Source organism: Pseudomyrmex gracilis, unplaced genomic scaffold (genome assembly GCF_002006095.1).
Source record: "Pseudomyrmex gracilis isolate BER0280 unplaced genomic scaffold, ASM200609v1 scaffold_248, whole genome shotgun sequence".
In the NCBI taxonomy this organism is placed as follows: domain Eukaryota; kingdom Metazoa; phylum Arthropoda; class Insecta; order Hymenoptera; family Formicidae; genus Pseudomyrmex; species Pseudomyrmex gracilis.
Window position 1 is genome coordinate 124083 of NW_018020832.1, and position 22552 is coordinate 146634.

Genomic DNA, 22552 nt, shown 5'->3' on the forward strand with positions numbered 1-22552 from the left:
CTCGTCTCGGGTGATAACCGAGTGTGTCGCAAGAGTCGAGGGGGATAATATCCGTTGCTGCACCTTCTGGCGGCAGCGATCGCTCTCTATCTCGCGTAAGAAAAACTGGTTCTCTGCCGAGCAAAAAAAAAAAAAAGAAAAAGAAAATCCAACAGGTACATATCGTTTCTGTTCGCGTTTTATTATCGTTACATCGCATGATATTATTGCAATAATATCGCGCGAAAAATATATGCATGGTAGATAATTACATAAAAATATCGCGTACACGTGTGTGTGTGTGTGCGCGCGCGCGTTCTATAGAATTAAAGTAAACAGTTCGTTTTCTCGGTAACGTGTTTGCGATAATACGCGACGATACTCTGGTATATCCAGACGCCTGATATCGAGATATTATCTTATGCGAGTTCGTTAAAGAGCGACGACGATACTTACAATCGCCGTGGCGTTTACAACAACCTAGATTTTCACTTTCGCGCGGGTGAACGTTGACACCTTCTTCGTTCGTCCTTCGATACAGACACGCGCGCGCGTGTGTGTGTGTGTGGAACTTCATTGAACTGTTGTATTCTCTCAGAAACACGCCCACACACGCTATGCGCAATGAAGGAGAGAAACGTAACGATTACGTCAATAACGTAGTATATACGTCTCGCCATTAAACGCAGCGCGAACTATCACGTGTATTCGCGTATCCGCTCTGCGTGATTAAAAGCATCGCTTGGTAATTGGCCCTACTGTTACACTGGTGTTATGTGAGGTAATAAATTGCTGTTGATAATGTTATGATCTATTGCGGAGTGTTACTTCTTACACAAGCAGAAAACAAGGATAGAGCTCCGGGGGACTCCGTGCTGGACTCTGTCCCCCTTTCCTTTTCCCGCATTCGAGGGCTCGCGCTAAGCGATAGCGACTTGTCTAACCGTTGTCAGTTTCATTATCGTTCGCGATAATGAAAACGAACGAAAACGTCAAAGCTGAGAAATTATCTTCCGAAATCTTTCTCGCGTGCGCATGTGTACTCGCACGCGGTGACGCAACGAATAAGTGATTTCTTGTGTAAAAATAGAAATTAAAAATAGAGAAACGACGACATTTGTGGAACAAAGTTATTTTTTACACGGAAGCTTTGTTCTTCAGTAAAGTGACTTGGCGAATTGAATGATTAATCGTGGATTACACGCATCTCTCCCGTGTGTAAAATTATATCGAAGAGTATAAAAAACTTCACGTATTAAAGTGGCTGTACATCAAACGATGATGCATGTACTTCAAGACCTACGGTTTATTACCAGAACTTGTTTTTTAGTTTTAAGTGGAATACCACATACTTTTGTGGTACAACAGAATTTCACTTCTTCCGTATGTGTGTGTAAGAGAGAAATTTTATCTCGTACATACAAGAGGCACTTCTTTTTCTTCGGAAAGTACAAACAGATACAAATCTATCGATCGTCTTTATCATGTTTTACATATCTTTCTCTTTCTGGCATCTTGTATCTCTGTGTATAATTTATCTCACAGATCTGCCGCAACATCGCCGCTTATTTCAAGGTCGAGTTCGATCATTTCGGGAGTCGCGAAAAAAAAACCAAACACGCGAGTGTGTTTCCGATTCGTGCGACAGCCGAATTAACGGCCGAATTCGCGGAACAATCGTATTCAGGATCTCGGACTTTCCAGATTATGCAGTCAACTTCGTTAACGAGCTGTAATGACGCCCGTTGGAAAAGCCGGCCCGTAATACAGTCATTACAATGTCGCGCCCTTACTCTCGCGAGTAAGTAATTGCGAGCGACGGTTGGTCGCGGTTGTGAATAAGAGAAGAGAAGCGCAGAAAAAGAAAGAAGAAAACCTACCTCTCTTTCTATGCCGCCACGTACAAACGCCATCCGCGTTGCACCATCGCCGCTGTACCGTTATCGTCGCGCGGTGACCTGCTTTTTGGAACGTTTAGCCTCCTTTCGTCCTCTCTTTTCCCACTGCTGTTTACTTGAGTGCGTGTGTGTGTGTATATATATATACACGCACCGGCACGCCCGCGAGATAGACGGAAATGAAGAGAATTTGAACGGGGAGAGGGAAGGGCAGAGGGAAATTAACGCGGTCAATTATTAAAAATCGACGCGAACAAAATTCGCGATCCGGAAAATCACTCGCTTGTGCCGCGTGCCACAAATGGAATGCGGAAATACCTTGGCGTGCGTCGTCGTTCCCCTGTGCGTTCGCCAAGTATCACGTATTGCGTATATATATATATATATACACATCCGTTCCTGCTAAAAGTGCCGTTACCGCGTATATATACGCGATTGATCGACTCCGAGAGATTCCTAACTAATTTGAAAAATCAACAGAAAAAACATCGTCCAATTACGAACATACTCTGCGTACACGCGCGTTTTAATCATCGCTCTCAGATTCGCTGTGTTGTTACGTAACACAACGCGCGTCGTGAATTTACGATAAATAAATTCAATCGTTTAAAAAAAAAACAAAAACCGATTATGACTTGTTAATGGCTTCTGATAAGAGCGCTCATAGCGGCGACCGTGACGATTTCCGCGAGGCAACGATGACGTTGAGGCCAGGCGCGCGCGCACAATAAAAGACCGGTAGCGCAAAGAGAATCCGATGACGCCGAGTGTGCGCTAAGGTCACGGAATGTGGAATTATCAGTTGCGCGTCCGATCGAGACCAACTAGTCGTTTCGAATCACCTTGAGCGAGGCTAATAAAGCGCGAACGCTATTGTGCGTAGAAAAAGTAATTTCCTTTTTTGCACGACACGTTGATAAGGTACGAAGTTTTTGTTTTTTTTTATTGAAGACACGTGTGTGTGTGTGAGAGAGAGATAACAGTTTAATTTTAATCGGTATTCTCAGCTCACGCCAAGAAAACAAAAAACGTTCGGAAATCGAAAATGTATTTTTTTTTATCGCAACGCACGTTAATAATCGAAACAATTTGAGAAGAAATTATATCGCGTTTACGTTTAGTGTTTTTTTGTGTGTTTTTAGAAATCAAACGCTCGTTTAATCACATTGGTTTTTCAATCAAGGAAAACCAAAGTGAATGTTTTTTGTTGGACGCGTTGTTTTGCTCGCGCGCTTTACGCGCGTTTCTTATAGACTAAGTGGCACGTGTCTCTCGCTTCTTACTGTTTCAGTGATGGCGTTCTTCTCGCGGAAAGAAGGACGGGGGAAGAGGGGAAGGGGTTGCAAATTGAACAGCGCGAATGACATCGTCGTAGTAACTCGACACGGCGACCGATTGCCGGGAATAACCGGGCTGGCCGAATGAAAAAAAAAAAAAAAAANATATATATATATATATATGTCGTCACGGCGATTCTCATTACTACGTAGTAACCCGTCTTTGTCGTAGTGGCTGTCATTGATAACGAATTATGTAGACAGAAACCGTAAAGACTTTCACTCGGTTTGTTTTCTGAATCTTTCCTCTCCCCCCAGTCTAGCATTGGAGTCTCGAGGCAATACGTCGAAATACTAATGACGCAGAATCTAGCGTGTTTGTGAAATCATTCAACATAACGCACTTATGAAAACAACAACCGGTTAGAAACAAAAACATTTTAACATGCGTAAACAATAATTGCGTCATAGATGATTCACTCAGAGAAAATATATTTTCTCACTATTGTAACACGTGCGACGTGTGTGTGTTTATGTAAAAAGAAGTAGCGGAAGATTACAAAAAATAAAACAGGTGTAACTATTTGTTTTATCGACGAATTGCGTTAGAGGCAAACCTGGGACATGTGACAAGAAAACACACAGCTGCGGCGATACACGCTTGGCGGCACGCCGGTTTTACGTCCTAAATTAAAAAAAGTTATCTATAAATGATAAAAAGGCGTTTTTTTCTTGTAAACAGTGCGAAGAAGCGTATTAGTTCCAACAGATTGTGCCAAACGTATTCTTGGGCGCGCACTACTCTTGATAAGATGCTGATTGTACGATTAAATATCTATAACTAATTTCTCGCTTAAATCTCTTTAGTTTTTTTTCTTTCGATATAATGTCGAAATGTTTTGTTATCTTTTTTTTCTATCTCTTTGTGATTATACATCTAAATTTCAACTTTTCATATTTAATTTATATAAGAGTTAGGTGTGTAACGTTAATGGTACTCGTACAAACTTGAAAAACATTGCCGAACACAAAGTGAGATTTCGACAATTTCACGGTATGAATATAGTCATATTAAATAAAACCTTTTTTAACACAACGCGTATTATATCTCTCTTTGTTCTCGTTATTCCGAGAACACATCAGAACAGGTGATTTGTCACGGACGATCTGTATAAAGCATCGATCAAACGTATATGCCTTATCTTCGCAAGATAAGACATCGTTGTGAAGGTGTCGCGAGTTTTACCGTACGTACTTGATATGACAATGATGAAAGACGAGAAATATTATACTGAAAAATTGCATTTCTGTGGTTGCGGCAATCGTATTTTGCATACACCTGTTGCAAACAGTGCATATATATTTATATATATATAATAAATATATTAAAGACGTTATATTAAATACGTTATCTGATAGAGTGTAAATGTGAAAAAGATCATTTTTGTAATGCGCTTGCGCGCATAAATACCGCGCATTATTTCATACAATTGAAATTTTCGTCGATTTACTTCTCCATCGTTGAAGATGAAAGAAAATGAGGGAATCGAGAGCGTTTCGTCAATAAAAAAAAAAAAAAAAAGAAGAACGAGACGGATTTAAAAATAACTCGCGCACAAGTAACTACTTCTCGCAACAACGACGAGCAGTAACGAGAGATGTGAGATTTCAATGTCAGTCCGTTACGCCACCGTGAGAGTTGTATAGATAAGCGTTCTCTTCTCGCGACAGGAAACGCACAATGCGAAAGAAAAAATCACGGCGCGTAAGCGCGAAACCATCTTACGCGCCCGCGTTATATATATATACTTGCTGCGGCTGAGAGCGAGCAAGGTGCTTTATCGATTTGTCAGATACGAATCTCGCAACACGCGGCGAGTAAACAGGAATGACGTTAAAGCCGAGTTTCTTATTGCCGTTCGAGTAATTTCTTATTTTGTTATGTTAGAGAGACGCGTTTCTCACCCGGTTTGCAACTCGGCGAGAATGCAGATATACGCGTATTCGTTTTAATCGATCTTTGATCGCGGTAATCGCTTAATTGCCGCAGTTCTGATCGATCAATCGACGAAACAAATTTTCACACATTGCATAATGAGATGAGCTTATCTTCTTTTCAATATGAGTTGCTAAATGCAATGTAACGTGTACGACTTTACGGAGATATTTTTCGGACACCATAATGTTTGTGTCTTGTTCTTGGTTAAATCAGAATCACGATCGAAGATTAAAATTCTTCAAAACAAAAAAAAGAAGCTCATCCAAGACGCATTGGAATTATTTCGAGAAATTAATAAAATCCGCGACAGTAAAGGATACGTTCACGGAAAAAAAATAGTTTCTACCACAGCTAATTACGGTTTGCTGAAACTGAATTTGCTGCTGTAGCTATAAAATTTCCTATTACATAGAAACAGTTTGCTGATATTCCTAAATATGTCGACATAATAGCAAAATATGTGTCTTGTAGCACTAAGAGCTTAGGTGTCCATAATACTACCAAAATTTAGGAACCAAACCTAATTTTTAGCTATGAGAGCTAACTTTTTTTTCCGTGTTGCGCGAGGCTTTTTCTTTCTTCGTCGTGCGTTTGCCGCGCGCGGTGGGTATCGCGAGAAAGAGCAAAAGATCTCATTCCGTTCTCGGGAGGAATCCTTGATGCAACCTCGTAACAAAGCTCTCCGGCTTTGTCCTTTTCCGCGATTGGCGGAATCCGTCGTCGATTGGCCGTTTGTAGATTCTCGTGCGGCCGCTTTCCACCAGGAGACACACTCGTTACTCACGTTCAGGTGCAGTCTGCACGTGGAAACTCGATTACGCAGTTGCGCCACAAAAAAAGAACGAGAGGGAATGAGAGAGAGAGACAGAGATAGAACAAGGCTGACGCAGCAAGCGCGGTGCGGTGCGGCGAGATGATGAAGATCGAGCCGATCCGACGGAACAAAGAAATCCTTGAAACTCGCTCGCGATGCAGATAACAGATTCGAGCGTCGCTCGCGTTGTTCGCGCGCGCGTCCCCTTTAGATAAACCGCCACCCGTATTACACTACCACTCGCCAATTGGATGCAATTAGACGCTTTCTCGAACGATCGCGTCGCGGAACACATATTTCCTGGAAAAGTTATCGCGTGAGCGAGCTGCTGTACGTTTGAAAATCACGAGGAAGTTGGAAATTCTCAGCTGACGGATACGTGTGCGCTCGACAGACGTATATACATGTACCCGTTTGAATTACATTTCGGATTACATTTTCCGGACAGAAGAAGTTCCCGATTGCTATACGATGAATTGCGAATGAGAAACATTCCGTCCTGCGACGATTTCAAGTTGATAGACACTTTCTCTCCTCTTTCTCTCATGTATATATACATATATATATGCGTTTAAAACTTCAAAACTCTCACGACTATACAAACGAGCTGTTGGGAACACAAATTGCATTGTTGGGAAAACTTATAAAACTGCGAAAAGAGAGAACAATTACATTCTGTTAATACAAATACGACTACATATGCACACACATTGGGAAGAGTTTATTACGCGCAACAAATGTTATTGCAACTCACTTACTGTCGGCGAACACCGCCAATGAAGCAAGAAAGGGAACTCCAATCGATCTAAAGCGTCGTCGAAGAACAAAGGAAAACGTGACTTATCTGTCGAGGAAGATACCGTCACTTGTGTGTGATGACAAGGTACATGCGCGTCAAAAGCGCAACTGATTCATCGGCACGCAATGATTCGCTGCAAGCAATGACAAAGGTTACCCTTGAATCGCGGTCCCTATTTGGCTAGCGGGAGTTGTAAACCGGTCCTTATTCGCGAACGAGATATTTCCAATTTTGCGTCGCGAAACACCGACTTTTAAATACGCGCGACTCTCGTCCTTTTCGCACCGACAGCGCTTTGCAATTTTTTTTACGCGGTAAAACACAATCGTAAAAGCTGGCGAACATGCTTTAAAAAAAAAAAGGAAAAACACGACTCCTCATACGCGATTACCGACGCAAACAGGCTTCTCTCGTTGACGTAACGCTTGTTTTGCCAATGCGACTATTAGCAAGAGGAATATACATCTATTGTCATTATAACGTGGACGCCTAACGATGGAAATTTCAATTTACGAAGACATAAATTAGATATACCTGTACGTGCGGTTGAGCACGTTTTAACAGAATTTATTTGACGCTAATGTAAAATTAATATATTGATATCATTATATAAAAAAACAAATTTAATACCGACAATAGTGCAATATTGTATCAGATGACGTGTTGGAAAAAAAGCATCTGAGACTTTTTGGATTTTTTGTTTTTTTTTGTGCCTCGTCACAGAGTACATTGTCCGGGATTCGAAGCAGACTATAAAGACAGCACGCAATACTGCCACAGAATTGTGAGAAGTTTCCTGGCGATGTGTTTCGGAAGAAAATTTGCGCGGTTATATTTTTAGTTTTCTTGAAATATAGCAACAATAGACGAGAGTTCAAGGTGCGACAAAAATAAAGCACAGAGAGCACGACTGAAGGCGCAACCTTGGGGTGTTATGCAAGAAATGAAGCATAAAACAGTATGAATGACGCCAGTTGCGAGAGACAGAAAAGAAAGAGAGAGAGAGAGAGAGAGAGAGAGAGAAAGAGAGAGAAAAAGAAAGAGAAAGAAAGCTTCAGTTGTACAGAGGAAGTTTTCATTGTTTGCGAGAGATCTGCAACTCGTGGGCGATCGAAGTCGTGACGTCAGAGAGGCTTGTAATCCCTACCCTAACACGTCGTCACGATTTTCTCTCGTAATGTCATCCCACGGACTCTCTTTCCATGCTCTAAACATCGTCCCGCCGCAATCGCCAACGCGGGATGAGGCAAGATTATAATAAAAGCACAGAAGCGCCGTTAATAAGACCCGTGTAGCTAACGTGTCGCAAATCAAAGGATATTGTCTACACGTTGACTACACGTATAAAAAAAAAAAATATGCGGATCCCGTATATAAGAAGCTAGAAAATGAAAAAAAAAAAAGACTTTTCATCGATGATAATAATAATTTTTAACGGCGAGAGTTTTATTATAGTTGAATTTATTATTATAGTTGAATTTTTTATAGTTGAAGTGATGTGAAAATTCAGTATTTTTACCGCTTTGCTTTGAAACGAGCGAAAAAACAACATATTGTTATATTCACAAAATTAACCAATCGGTTGTTTCTCCACGGCGTTATTGCTTTTCGAATAAAACCACCAGAAACGCCGTGTCGTGCCGGTATGGCAAACAAGACACGCGCGTAAAAATCACATTACAAGAGAAATGTCGTCACGCTCTTTTGCTGCTCCGGCGGCTCGTACAAAATCAGACTCTCCGCAGTAAAGCAAATTTTGTGCGTCCCGTTATAACATCGACCGAATCTCAGCGCATTCTTCGATCCGGGTCATGGCTTCGTTTACAGTGGCCAATTTTTTGCTGACATTCTTAGATCACACACTTGTTACTCGTTCGGAACCAAAGTTGAACACACTCGTTCGCGTGCGAACTTGGTTTGTTCGAGAGTCTCTAAATGCTCACTGAACGGTGACGGTCTCCGTCATCCGTGAAATCGAATGAAGCATTTTATAGATAATAACGAAGAAAGATCGTTGTACTACAGTTCGAATAAATTATTTGGTTCATTTATTTACGCGTTCAAAATCCCAGTCACATGTAAATGTTTGCTGTCTTTTTATCTCGCGCGTTAGAAGCACGGGATTTTGTTATATCGAGATCCTAGTTTTGCCACCCCCGGCGCAATCGCACAACTAGAAAGTTATGGAAGGAATAAAAAAATTCAGCCTTAACTTCCCTTTCTCCGGCGTTACGTAATAATTAAGAGTTGAAATAGACATTACACACACACACACATACAGTCTATCTAATATATATATATATATATATAGCGCGATGATACGTTGTTAAAATAATTCTTTGTAAAAATATAAGTTTTCTTGTTGCAATACATGCAAAAATAAATTTGCTCAATAGCGAGATCTCTTCTACGCGCGCGATCCGCTATACAAATTCTGTACAATTTTATCTGTTGAGCTCGAATTTACAGTTATCATTGTTTTGATGGAATGCGGCAATCCTTTCCTGTTTTATGGCAACGCCATGGGAGTAGGACCGTAGCGCAGCCAAACCCGGAAAGACCTCGACTGGTTTGTAGTACGACGCGATTTGGCGACTATATCTCGCGATTCCTTGTGCGCGCGTGTATATACATTCCTTTCGCGATCAAACAAATCAAATTTATGCGCAATATGAGAAAAACCTGGGAGACCCGCGATTTTTACTTGTCGTAAAATATCTCGCAGGTGTTGTCAATAAACACATTCGTCGGACGAACACGAAAATTAGAAAACAGATGCTAATTTTTGTTTACATTATGATTTTACAATGCATGATTTGTATCGTCCGCATATTTACGAAACTTTTTTTTGCGCACGCGTCTCATTTTGCAATCATTATTATTGCGAAAACGTTTTTCTTGCGACATTCGTAATTTATTTTTAATTTTATAAACGAGTATTGAAATATTTGTGGAGAAAAATAATGTGTTTTGTGATCTAATTATTCCAATTATCGTGCAGCTTGTATTTGCGAGATGTGACGGAAATAATAATCTATTCGCAGAATTATTAAGCGAAATACAACATTAAATATCTAGTCAAACAGGTTGAATTAATTCGCTCTTTCGCTCAACTCACTGTTTATAATATCGTAAAAAAGAATATACATACATACATCTACGTGTTTAACGACAACTGAGACGTTTTAACGCGCTTATGTGCACGCTTTCAAGATATAATTTTTTTTTTAAGTTGATGTGAAAAAAAGTCGGTTTGAGCTTTTCCAACGCGAGAAATTATTACACTCACATATCGCGCGCTCTAACTTTATTTATAAATTACACTTTCTTACAACAAAGCTGATCTTTTTGCTGTTTCTTTCTGTATCCTGACCTTGTTTGTACCGTTTTTTTTTGTTTTTAAATCATTTAAATGCTATTAAAAATCACATGTATATTATATGTGTTTTTCAAAAAGTCGAAAAAAAAGACTACAAAATAATCCGGGACACGTATGTTGTTAATTATTGAAGTTCTCTTAGTTAATTAATAAAAGATTGGTGTTCTATACGTTTGCTTGATCAAACCGATGCTTCGAGTTGCGGCGCGGCGATGAAATGGAATTATTACTTGCCGATAGAGGGTTAAATGCGCGTTTAACACAATAGCATATTCGCGGCACGGCGGTTTTAGCCGGCGGTTGCATTCGATTTAATCTCGACGCATTTTATTGTCTAAGTAAATCCCGTTGCACAAGCGAGAGGCGATTTTGTCGTTGCAACACGCTCTCTCGGTCTAGCGAAACTCTTCACCGGCGGCGGCGCGAGCTCGCGCCGCGCCGGTTGCTTTAGGAGTACTTGTGAAATGAAGCAAATGCACTTTCACCCGGCATTTTGCGTTTCGCAATCTCCTCACTTACAATCCGGTCGCGCGGCATCTCCGCATCGCTCCGGCCGCAACGCGTGGATCGGTCTGTCTTTCTCTTGCTCGACGCGAACGAAAGCAATTCCGCTCACAAACGGAATGCACGCGTTTTGTTTGTTGCTGTCCTAAATTTGTCACACGACGATCACCGCGGAATGAATTTTCGCCGCTTTACCACTACACGTTAACGCTTCCACTCAAGACAAGACGATCAAACACTTTCGACTTCAACGTTACGCGACTACGCCGCGATACCTTCGTAATTATATGCGAACGGACGCGCTATTCCTTGTGCGTACACACATACATTTATTAACATAAATACATTTTATTACTTTGTATAGGAATTATTCGATGAAATTAAAGATTAAACTTAATTCGAAAAACGCAAGTTTTAATCAGATATTGTGAACGCGGTGTGGTTTCGGATCGGCGAGCTCGCTGAAGACGTCCAGATTGCGAACGTACGCGTTAATATAAGCGCGACGAGACTGACTTTTAACTTGTGAGAATACAAAACCAGAGAAAACTGTGTTAATTGGCACGTAAGTTACACGTATCCTGTCGCAAATTACCGAAACCTACGCGGTTTACATTTTCTGATTCGAACAATTATAACGGCATCGCGCCGAGTTTTTTTTCTTTTTTTTTTCCCCGTTCGCGAAATATTTACCACAGTCAAACGGAATGATGTCATCGGGTTTTGGTACCGTTATATCTAACGAACGTATTTTTCAGACGTTTAACCGCGGACCGTACAAACGGAACATGGAAGGAAGGAGGAAGCGACGTCGGATGCAAGAGTTTGAACGAGGAGCGAAGGTAAGGTCGTCGACTCGCAATCGGTCTCTCCCTTCCCTCTCTTCTTCTCTCTCTCTCTTTCTCTCTCTCTCTCTTTTTCTCTCTCTCTCTCTCTTTCTCCCTCTTGAGAAGATATAAACGTTTATCGACCGCGCGTAAACATCGAGCGATATCACGAGTAAGAACGAGCGGGGCGGAAAGAAATTCGAAAGTGACCGGTGAAAGTGCTTCGAACCGCGCGCGCCTCTCTCGCGCACAGGCACGTGGCTTGCAGCGTCAGCGAGCGTGGCACAACTTCACACGAGCGAACTTCCTTCACCATCATCTCCTCGTCGTCGTCTTCGTCGTTGTTGTCGTCATTCTTCATCTGCCTTCACCTGTCGTTGCACCTTCCTACTCGTTGTCCCGGATCATGTCCCGCACCGCCGAGCGACCTTTATATTTTCTTTCTGTACCCTGACCTTTGTGCGTTGCGGCGGTCGTGGAAGCAAGAGAAGGAGGGGGTTCAACCGGAAAAATTGACTCAGAAGATCCTCGTGCGCTTCTCTTCCACCGCTTGAACTTTGCTCGTCAGACAGGAGGTGCTATTTCGATCGCGGATCTTTTGCTATCCTCCTTTTATTGAAATTTCCGCCTCCACGGAGGAACCGTTACTCGACGCGCTCTGTACCCTATTATGGTGACACGCCTTAGTTCATCAGCGAGCGCGCGTACTGAGGGAAAAGTTCTCGGCGTTAAAAAAAAAATACTCATGCTTGTGTAATAAAATATACTCATATATATTCGGAAATTAATTATAATTTATGATATATTCAGACAAAATATGTTTTATAGCTATTGTAATTCGATGTAACATGTGTTTTTCGACAATAAAAGTTTTATGACGTGGCGATTTCCATGACAATGTAGTTTGCGCTGAACACTGCTACACACGTGCAATTGCACGTACACACTGCACAGTGTTTTTTTTTGTCGACACGCATCTTTTGTACCATTTCGAGCGCACATGGTGCGCCTTTGCAATTCGAGCTCATATTGCGATTTTAATAGAACGTATGTCGTACCGAGAAAAATTGCGAGTGAGCGCGTTGTCATTAATATTGCGCCAACAATGAAAAGAAGAGGAAAGCTATACGAGCGGTAAAAAAAATGCTCGTAAACGAATATTCACATGGGACTGCAATTACAAAAAAAATTTGTTTCTACTTTATTCGCTATTACGTTGTATATTTCGAGAGTCTTGTGCTCTGCAAGATCAAGCAATTCAATTCAGCTTCTAGAGTCTGAAAGTCGCAGGCTGAAAGGAACTGCTGCTCCTATATACAATTTCGCATAGTGCAAATCTTGCAAACGCAGATAAGCCGGGAGTATCGAATAACGCTTGACAGCTGCATATATAACTGTAACCAGCTGATGAATGAGGAACGCATCAGTGCCGATAATACACACGTTAGGCGGACGCCCCGAAACGAAAAGTCTCCCATTCCCCGCGCACCGTGTCTAATTTAATTGCTTAGTAATTGCTAAAATTATCATTGAAGTAATGAAGTACACGGTGAAGTTGTTTGGGGAAACATGGGCACATGTACATATCTGTACACAACATTTTATTTAGTTACTGTGTTTATATGCAGAATTTATTCGCGCGTGATTCCTAACTTCCGCCGGAGTTCATAGATACGCGCTATGATACTACGGCTACCGAAATTAATTAACTTTCCAACCGACTAGTCCCTTTTCCCTTCGTCGGCATAAAGCCTTCAGCGAATTTATATTACAAGAAAAAACATGACGCGCGCGCGTTGTACGTGCACGGATTAATTCCGTACTATGAAATATGTGAAGCTTCTCGATATCGAAATATTCCGATATTCGGATTTTATTATACGATTTTATTATACGGTATGTAAAAGGCTGGCGTAATACCATTAGAGTAGTAATAGTAATGACACAAGCGCGGAGCGGTTCTAAAACAGAGATCCCGACTACGACACGTCAAAACATTTCGTCCAGTTTCTCGTTATTAAATTTTTAATTTGATCTTTTTTTCGGTTTTAATTTTTTTTTTTTTTTTAATCGAAACTCGGTCGATCATTGAAATTGAAGTGTCCAATGTGAAATTGCTAACTAGTTTTTTTAAAAGTTGAAATGCAAAAGTAAATAGTTTTCTAGCGGGATAACGTGACTATTTTCAGATTGTACGTAATAGATGAGATTTGCTGTGTATAATAGATTAGGTTATGCTAGAAATGAAGATTTGCTATAAAATTTGCTATAAATTAGCAATTGCCACGAGGTTCTTTCTCACATTGAAAAAAAAAAAAAAAAACAAACTTTTTGACCAACCTTTTATATGTTCTACACGCATGAGAAATTGTTCTACGTACGAGAGAATTTTTTCTTATTGCGTCCATTTTTGCGAAAACCGACAGCTTTCTATCGACATTGACAGAATCGACAGAATCTACACGAAGAAGCATGTCATTGTCGAACAATCTGCGCATGTGTGTCGCAGATAAATTCCCGCGGATGTTACCCACATTGTCGCGCTTCTCGCTCCTCACGGCGATCGGAGTTGAAGATGAGCGAGATTGTTGTCCGCAACTATTGAGAACGGTCGCCCGTACGTTTACGTCGGAATTCCCAGATTGGGATTCCCCGAGAAAACGCCGGGACCCATTATTATACCACGGGCAAAGTGGGCTGTGATGTTATATTCTCGTGCGAAATGTCGAATGTCGGCATACACTACGGTGCATTAATGCCTTCCGGAGGGGAAATTCAACATGCGTAGAGAAAGAGAGAGAGAAAGAGAGAAGGAAAGCCTCTACTTTCTCTCCGAAAAAAAATTAATGCACACCGCAGTGTGCCAAAATGTTTGCAAACTTATTTGCAACGATTTATATATAACATATTACAAACATTTCAGTAGGAAAATCAATACTTTGAGAAATGACATCATAGATTATTCTGGGAAAAGAACAATTATATGGATGTGAATTTTATTTCAGACAAATTATTGAGCTGCTTGAGTGCGACGATACATTGACAGTAAATAGATATTCTATCTATTTATTGTTTGTACTAATTTTTACTTAAATAACAATTCTGTTATGTACAATAAATTTCTGTTACGATTTAAGAATTAAATTTTCAAAGATTGCACCGCCAATCACGCAGTTCGCGCTTCTCACTCGAGAAGATGACGTGTTGATCTGTCTACTACAGAGCTTTCATGCGGTACATGGCATCCAATATGCGAAACGAGCAATTCGTCTCGTGTATTCGCGGATTGCTATGTATTTTCAGTATTACATAGTTCCAGCTTGACGTCCTAGTGTTGACGTCCTGGCCATAGTACCACACATTAACCGCATCAATCAGTTCCGTGCGAACTATTTACACACGTACGCGCACTGACTATAGAAACGCGTCAATAAAAATTAAATGTAAAGCCAATGTGTGTAACACACACTCCTCTAAATGTGCATTACCGCGTGGTTGATGCAAGCTCAATATTTGTGAAAATTCTAATTCCGGTGACAAGTCTGAATATAAAGATACATATATGCATATGTGTACCGAACAAATATGCAATTTAATTTAAAATTCACGAAATATCGATTCGAGGTCCATATGAACCGGCATAATACCGTCACTTCGCGAACAATCGCGATAAAATGCGTGAATGCACGCGTATATACATGTATACACGCATGCGTCGTCGTCGCACGCACACGAATGGAGTAATGATAATGTGAATATAATGACGACATTGCCACGGGTTAATAGCCTGCTCCGTTGGCTACGTTTCGTGATCGCGCGTTTGTACACTGGCGTGTTGAGCATATATATATACACACACACACATACACACATTATATATCATATATATATGATATATAGTGTGTTGAAATTCGATACCGCGATGCAGCGAACTGTCTCGAACGGTTTTTTTCGTGCGAGAAATACGTTCCGAAGATCACCGACAGAAAAGCGTGACTTGGTTCCGACTGTGACACGCGCGCACGTGCTTTTTTTCTACGTCATATCATCGATCGAAACGTTGTCGAATATTAAGCAAAATGTTTTTATATTCGTATCGATATATTGGACGGACTTAAAAGCGTTTAGTTTCATTTGTTAATTAAAAAACAAAAAAATTCTTCTTATAACAATGTTTTACAAAATTCTTTTTATAAAAGAATTTTAATCAGCGATATGTATTTCACATTAGCTTGTATTACTCAATTAACTCGTCAGATAATTTAAATATAATGTTTTGTGTACACGAAATTTGACTTGTCTTTAAAAAAAAATAATTAATTTCCTACAATGCTTAAAAAGTTTCTTTTTAAATCATATACTGCAAAACGATCTTTTAATAAACCGTTACTGGGGATCGTTACGCGTACGGAAGATTATATTTTGCTGTTTTTCAGCAGCATTGCTTTCAAAATTATTATTACTCCGCGTTGTTTTTCGCCATGAACATAAATGCACGATATTCATATACACATATGTACGTGATTTTTCGACGTATCTGCATTCCGTAATTATCGCGCGTTAATCTTGTTTTGCCATTTGCGTTCCACCGTGCAACCCAACGATTTGAAAATATTTTGGCAACCAAATTACGTTACGATAAGATAATACATAGTAGACACACGTGTGTGTGTATCAAACACGGATTGAAAGATTACTGAACTGTCATTCCGATAATGCTTGTGAATTGTTTATAAATCGAGTAATTGCAAGAAAATAATCATTTAATTGCAATTGACTGTGTCGAGAATACGAGAGAAAGCTCCGGGATTTATCCGTAATTTCATACTTTTATATTTTTACTTTCTCCCGATATTATGGAAATATTTTCGCGCGATGATTACACAAGGTCAATATGGAAATTAACTTCTATTTTTATGCTTAACAAAAGCCGCAAAAAACAATTCTCGTATAAAAGTTGCAATAGAGAATTGTGGAGAAAGAAGATTTTGCAAAACCTAAATTTCTCTGTGGATTTTTTTATCTCCGTATTTTTTTCTCATACATTTTTCTCAAGCAATATTATGTTACACATATTTCATATTACTCCGTAGATTGCGGTGAACCACGGCAAATGTTTTATTTATTTCCTAATATGAGATGATTTATATTCTTGTACGAAAATTTGTGATCAATGCGGCTGTATGTCGTCTAGTTATTTCAACTGGTGTGCGCTTACGTATGTACGTAGCGAACTTCGCACACAAATCTAATAACTTACAACAATTGTATCATCAGCGAAAAGAAAGGTCTCTCTGTTTTGGCAGAGATAATGATTTCAGGACGACGAACTGAAACTGTAACTTGAATCCAAGGTTAAAAGAACGTCACACACACAGTCATTAGCATTTAATGTAGAACTCAAGCTACATGCGTCGCTCATACCCTCAAGTTTTGTGTGTGACGTTCTTTTAAGGGTTTCTCACATTGCAAGAGAGAAAATCTCTTGGAAATCTTTTATCATAATCTCCTTGCATTTGCATAACTAGCTCTTTGTTCTATTGAAAGCTGTGTGAACACGCTTTTACGAGATTTATTGAAAGAAAAAAAAATCTAAGTTGCTAATTATGCTGTGAAATTGAATTTAACGAGTAAACGTGCGCGCACATTTACTCCTTAAATAAGATTTGCGAGAGAAAGGTAGATAATGTGTGCGTATGTGTGTGTTATTTTACATAAGTACAATTTTTTGTAACTATTATTGTATCAATATTGTCGCGCGATATTCGAACAAACGTGTAATGATAAAGGAAAGATTTACGTAAGACTTACGTAATTGGGAATGACAAGCACTAGCTTGCGATCTAATCTGATTTTTCTCTGGTTTTCTGTTGCAGGGTACGATGAGCTTAACTAAACGCATAGACGAGATCAGATTGCTCGAATCACGCAAGAGCGCCCGACTGGCCGATCAGGACACAGATTTCGCCAGACTTGCCGATATGGCTGGCGATCGTAAGCGAGCGTCCTCTCACTCTATCGACGTGCCACATGTAATGGCGTAAGTTTGTCTCCTTTTTCCTATCACTTATGTCTGGAATGCTTTTATATCGGGACGGCAGATAAGATCGCACGTAACAGTCTCACACCGTTTCGATACAAATAAAAACTTAGGTTTTTTTTTATAAAAAAAGAAAAACATTGTTTAGAAGCAATTCGCACATCGCCACATGGATAGAGATATACGATTTCACTTTGATAATTGTGTAAATTTCACGCATCTACTCGATTTTAACCTTAAAAAAGCCATTCAAACGCAACGTCTCAAATTTCCGTGAAATATTATATCTCTCGCTGATGTCATGTGTATCGTATGGTAATACTATATGTAATATTTTGAAGGTAGTTTTTGTTTGTTTGTTTGTTTGTTTTTTTTTTAAGAGAAAGAGAGAGATATTTCTCGGAATTGTGTTGCGGTATAACCGAAGTTAAATAAAACGATAGTTAAAAGATAAAACATATACGGTGAACGTGTCACATACGTTTCGGAACTATAATCATTGCCTTATCCATTTGTCATATTTATCATCAACGCCTATTTATCTTATATTTGATTGTAAGCAACGTTACCACTTCTTTACGTTACACACACGGTGTGATAATATTATCGAATATATATACGTTTTCCCAGAGTAAACCCCGCTGGCTCCTGTACCTTCTTCTTTCACAAACGCATGCATTCCCTTCTAAAACCTCTCCCTTTTGCGAAGATTCAAAGTAACGTGAGTATATAATTTCTTCAGCGCATATATTCGTATACGCAATAGAAGTAAAGACAAATTTAAGTAAACTGCGGAACAAATTGAGTTCGACAAATGAAAAATATTTCAGGATCGACTTTCTATTGATCAGTTTTATGAAAATTTGTTGCTTTTTGACACTTTGAAGTGAGAACAAAGAAGCAGAATTTGTTTTTTCGTATTGTCAGACAATAAAAATGCGCCTTGTCGGACACCCCCCAAGTAGCTATATTATTTTTTTTTTTTTTTTTTTCAAAAGTAATTTCGTTTGAAATTTTTCTTCTCTTTGCCACAATGAGACAAAAAAATTCCGTTGTTGATTCTTTGTTTTGTTAGTTTCTTTGTTGTCACAATAGGAGAATAACCGAAAAGCGAAATTGTTTCCATCAATTTCAAGTTGCAATGTTTTTTTTTTATTTATTATGTTGACATTTTCCTAGATGCTTCACATTCAATGTGAAATGTCACGCGATTTGTTAGTTTCTTTCTTTTTCTTTTCATGAATAATCCTACTTAAATAGAATCTATTCTTCCTCTTTCTCTCTTTTTCTCTCACATCCGCTCCAAGATAATTTGTAAGATTACTTGTCTGAAAAACAGTTAATTTCTTATTCCACCTATAGTCTCATGCGACAGGAAGTTTTTCTAAACCTCATTCCTTTGAACTGTGTCTGGAACACAGGACTTGTGATCCTCATTATATCAGAAAAAATTTCCTTGCCATTTCTCTCTATCGCGCATTGTCCATATTTCTTCAAAGGGGATACAATGGCCACAAAAACATGCCGACCGATGAATTCTCGGAAGGTCGAAGATCTTTTCATTTTTTGTTTTTTTTCTTAGTTACATGCAATCAATAGACGGAAAATACTTTGAAAAAAAAAAAGACATTTGCATCCGGCGAAGGTAGGAAAAAAAATCACTAGTATTTTTGGCAGAATATGCACGCACTCGACCCTGGCACGATTTGTTCCATGTGAAAGGTCATTAAGAGAAGTGAAATACCTGCCTTTTGAGGAAAGTCCGATGATTGATGACGAAAAGCGTCGTCACATTTAGCTATTATTTGTACTAGTAAACTTTGTCTACGTTTGTCTTTGTTATTCATTGTTGACTTTAGTGTCAAGTAACAAAATCTGGTCTCGCGTAACATACATGTTATATTGTGCATTTACTGACAGATTTAATCAATCTCGGAAACGCAACCTCATTCGGGATTTCAACTCTAGAATTGATCCGTTTATTTTACAAATAGTTTTTTTAAAGGTTTGTTTAGTATTTTCTCGAGTATATTTCGGATCCGTAAAAGAAAATAGCTTTTAAATATGGAGTTCACTTGTGATTGTAACCATATAAGAGTCGACAACCAAGTTAAAAGAAGCTGGTTTGCATAAGAAGCCTCGAGTGACTTGCGCCAAGGTATTTCTCCGTTACGTCGCGTCGTATATAAGAGACTCCGTTTATTCTTTCCATACCTTTCACACACGCGCGCTCTCTCGCGCGCCACATGGAATACCTGAGCGGGTGCGGGTTAGCGATAATTGATGCAACCGGTGGTGACTTGAGCAACGTAGCATTTTTTCTCTCTCTCTCTCTCTCTCGCTCTCTTTCTTTCTCTTGTCTCGTTACGTAATTTCGGTGTGATCTCGGTGCGAAAACAATAATCGACATGTGGCACGCGAAATTTTCGTACTCGATTCTTGGCCGCGCGACCACTTTGTTTGTAACCGCTAGCCCGTGGCGAGAACAATCAACGTTGCGCACGATAAACGGAAGCGGCAAGTAGCCACGCCGCGCGCTAATAAACGCGAGGTCCGCGTGCGGGATGCACGCACGATTTTACGTCTTCTCGCGGAATACACTTTTAGACCGTCGTTGCACACGTTACTCGTTCCCGATAAAAAGTAAAACGCGAGAAGATCGAGAGCGCGCGAATGACACGCAAGATGGAGACGGACAGAGTAGGTAGATAGGTATGTACGCGCGCGAGGAAATATATACAGTAAGTGTGTGAACGGTAGTCGCGAGGACGAACGACACGAATAGACGCGGGATGTGAATAATTTGAAATATAACTTCCTCGGCTGTGTGTGCGCGAATCTCCTAAGCCCACGTCAACAGTGAGCGCAGTGAGTCAGTAGGTTAGCTTACGTAATTTCGGACGGCGGTCTCCTCTCTCCGCCGTCGTCGGTGAAGCGGCGGCTCGACTTGGTCGGGAATTAGGTCGATCAATACCGCGACCGGCTATATAGGTCAGGTGCACTACCACGCGCCGCGTATGCGAGGCGCTTGTCCCCCTTCCCCGACACCCTAGCAACCCCCGAGTACCACCCATACCGTCACGAGCCATCCACCCGTTTGCCGCCGGGACACAAAACCTACCACTCCCGCTTTCAACTCGAAACTCGGCCATTCCCTACTTTCGTTCTCTCGCATCATCTCTCCCGCTTTACTTCCCCCCGCGTTATGCCGCGTTAACGCGTTAATTGACTCTAATCAACGCCGGAGCACCAATTCCCGCTAATTCCTGCGAGAGATCGAATTAGGTGGTTCTTGGTTATCTGTCGTCTCTGCGTGCAGCGCGCGAAATTCGCCTGGAATGCGCCTCGAAATGTTCATTGTTGCTTGTTCTGATAAATCGTTCGGGAAGAATGCGGAACGGGAGAGATTGAACATCTGTCTCTCGTTTATTTGTGTTTCCGTTCGATCGAGTTAACACTACGACATTGAAAATATTTTCGCGAAACGGAGGAGATGTACGTGAGGCGCACGTCAGTATAGAGCGCTTCGTACGCGAATGCTGTGTATGTCCGTCCCGTAAGTCGAATCCGTATTAGTCATTAAGGCATCGATAGAGTCAGGTAGAAAAAAACGTTTGCGAAAAAGATTTCGAGCGATCATTCGTCAAATATGAATGATCGAGCGTCCGAATTCGCAACCCGGTTGCCTTCATCCGAAACGCGCTGAAGCACAGCTATATTGAGACCTGACCTAGACCAACGGCGTTCTTCTCGAGCAACACGAAAGTCGTGTGGAGCTACTCGAGACCGAAGAAGCTAGAAACATTACAGAACTATCTGCAGCGAATTACAATCTAGATATACACGCACACACACATTTTGCCAAGGTCCCGGCGCGACAGACTATGCCAGCGTTTGATCTTGACCTACACCGCGTGCGTCATGCAGGTGTCATTTTTAGTCATACAGCGGCCTCGCGAGAGCCATTGTCTCTTATTCGCAAGAGAAAAAGTGCAGATACGAGCGAATTATGTAAAAACGTCGCGCGCGGACCGCATTATCAGCGTGTTGCAAAGAGACACACATCTATAAATCCCGAAGTTGGAAGCCGAGCTATCGCGCGACGGAACCGACCGACCGAGCGTCAGTTGATACAGCACCATAGATCATTCGTGCAAGCCAGCAAGGTGTAATACCGGTCTTCGCGGTTGTTAAACGCCGCTCCCTCATTCATATTTCACTGTTTCGCTATCGGCGGTAGCGTGACGTCATCCATCGACCGCGAGTAGACAGGTGGACAGTGCAACGTGTTTTCAGTTTGTCGAACATAATCGCTGGTATCTGTGAATACGGAAGTCGCGCGCCATCGCCGTCAACGCGCCTTGCAGCGCGATGAGATGTTTCGGGGTGTCGAGGCGGCGGTGATGCGCGCGGTGGGTGGCGTTAAGGTGGCTAAACAAACTGTGTAGGTCGTGCCAGACTGGGGCCGCGGATCTAGGTCGATCGATACAGCTACGTATCTACCGGCGCGGAGAGTCGTGTCGATTAAATGGGTCAGGTACACGACGAGGAACCGCGCGCTTTGTTTTCATCCCGTTTTATTCTCTTTTCCGCTGCCGCCGCTTTGTGGCATATCGTGTATGCATTTACGCCTCGGCGTTTACGCGGCGATTATCTGACGAAATAGTATCTATTTTTGTTGACGCGCGAAAAATGGGGAAGAGATGATGAAGAATTCAGAGAAACGTGGAGAGCGAGAAGATAGGGACAAAGAAGAAGATTTGTGTTACGATGTTCTCGGTCTCCTTCCCTACATAGGTCAAGGGGTAGGTTACTGTCTAGCCGATGGCAAATCTAGGGCAATGAAACGGCTACACGTGCCACCCAGCACATATATATATATATATATATATATTGCAACATTGTGTGCACCCACGACGTCGCGTGCACACGGAGGTGTGGGAGAATGCGAAGACCTTGTTCGGAGAAACTTTTCTTTCGAAGGATCACTGAGTGCATAAGGTGATTTCTTGTTTGCTACTTGGTGAACTTGTGCT

The 22552-nt window shown here is 40.9% G+C and overlaps 1 protein-coding gene across 2 annotated transcripts in view; it reads left to right on the forward strand.

The window, feature by feature from the left end:
• Window positions 1-22552, forward strand: part of LOC109859213 (zinc finger protein 395) — a 77846-nt gene that overhangs the window by 16423 nt on the left and 38871 nt on the right. The window contains exons 2-3 of one of the 2 annotated variants that reach the window (XM_020437223.1): window positions 11408-11491; window positions 17353-17516. In XM_020437223.1, the coding sequence (XP_020292812.1) occupies window positions 11408-11491; window positions 17353-17516 (248 nt within the window). The remainder of the gene's footprint in view (window positions 1-11407; window positions 11492-17352; window positions 17517-22552) is intronic. The other variant, XM_020437224.1, reaches the window with a different exon arrangement.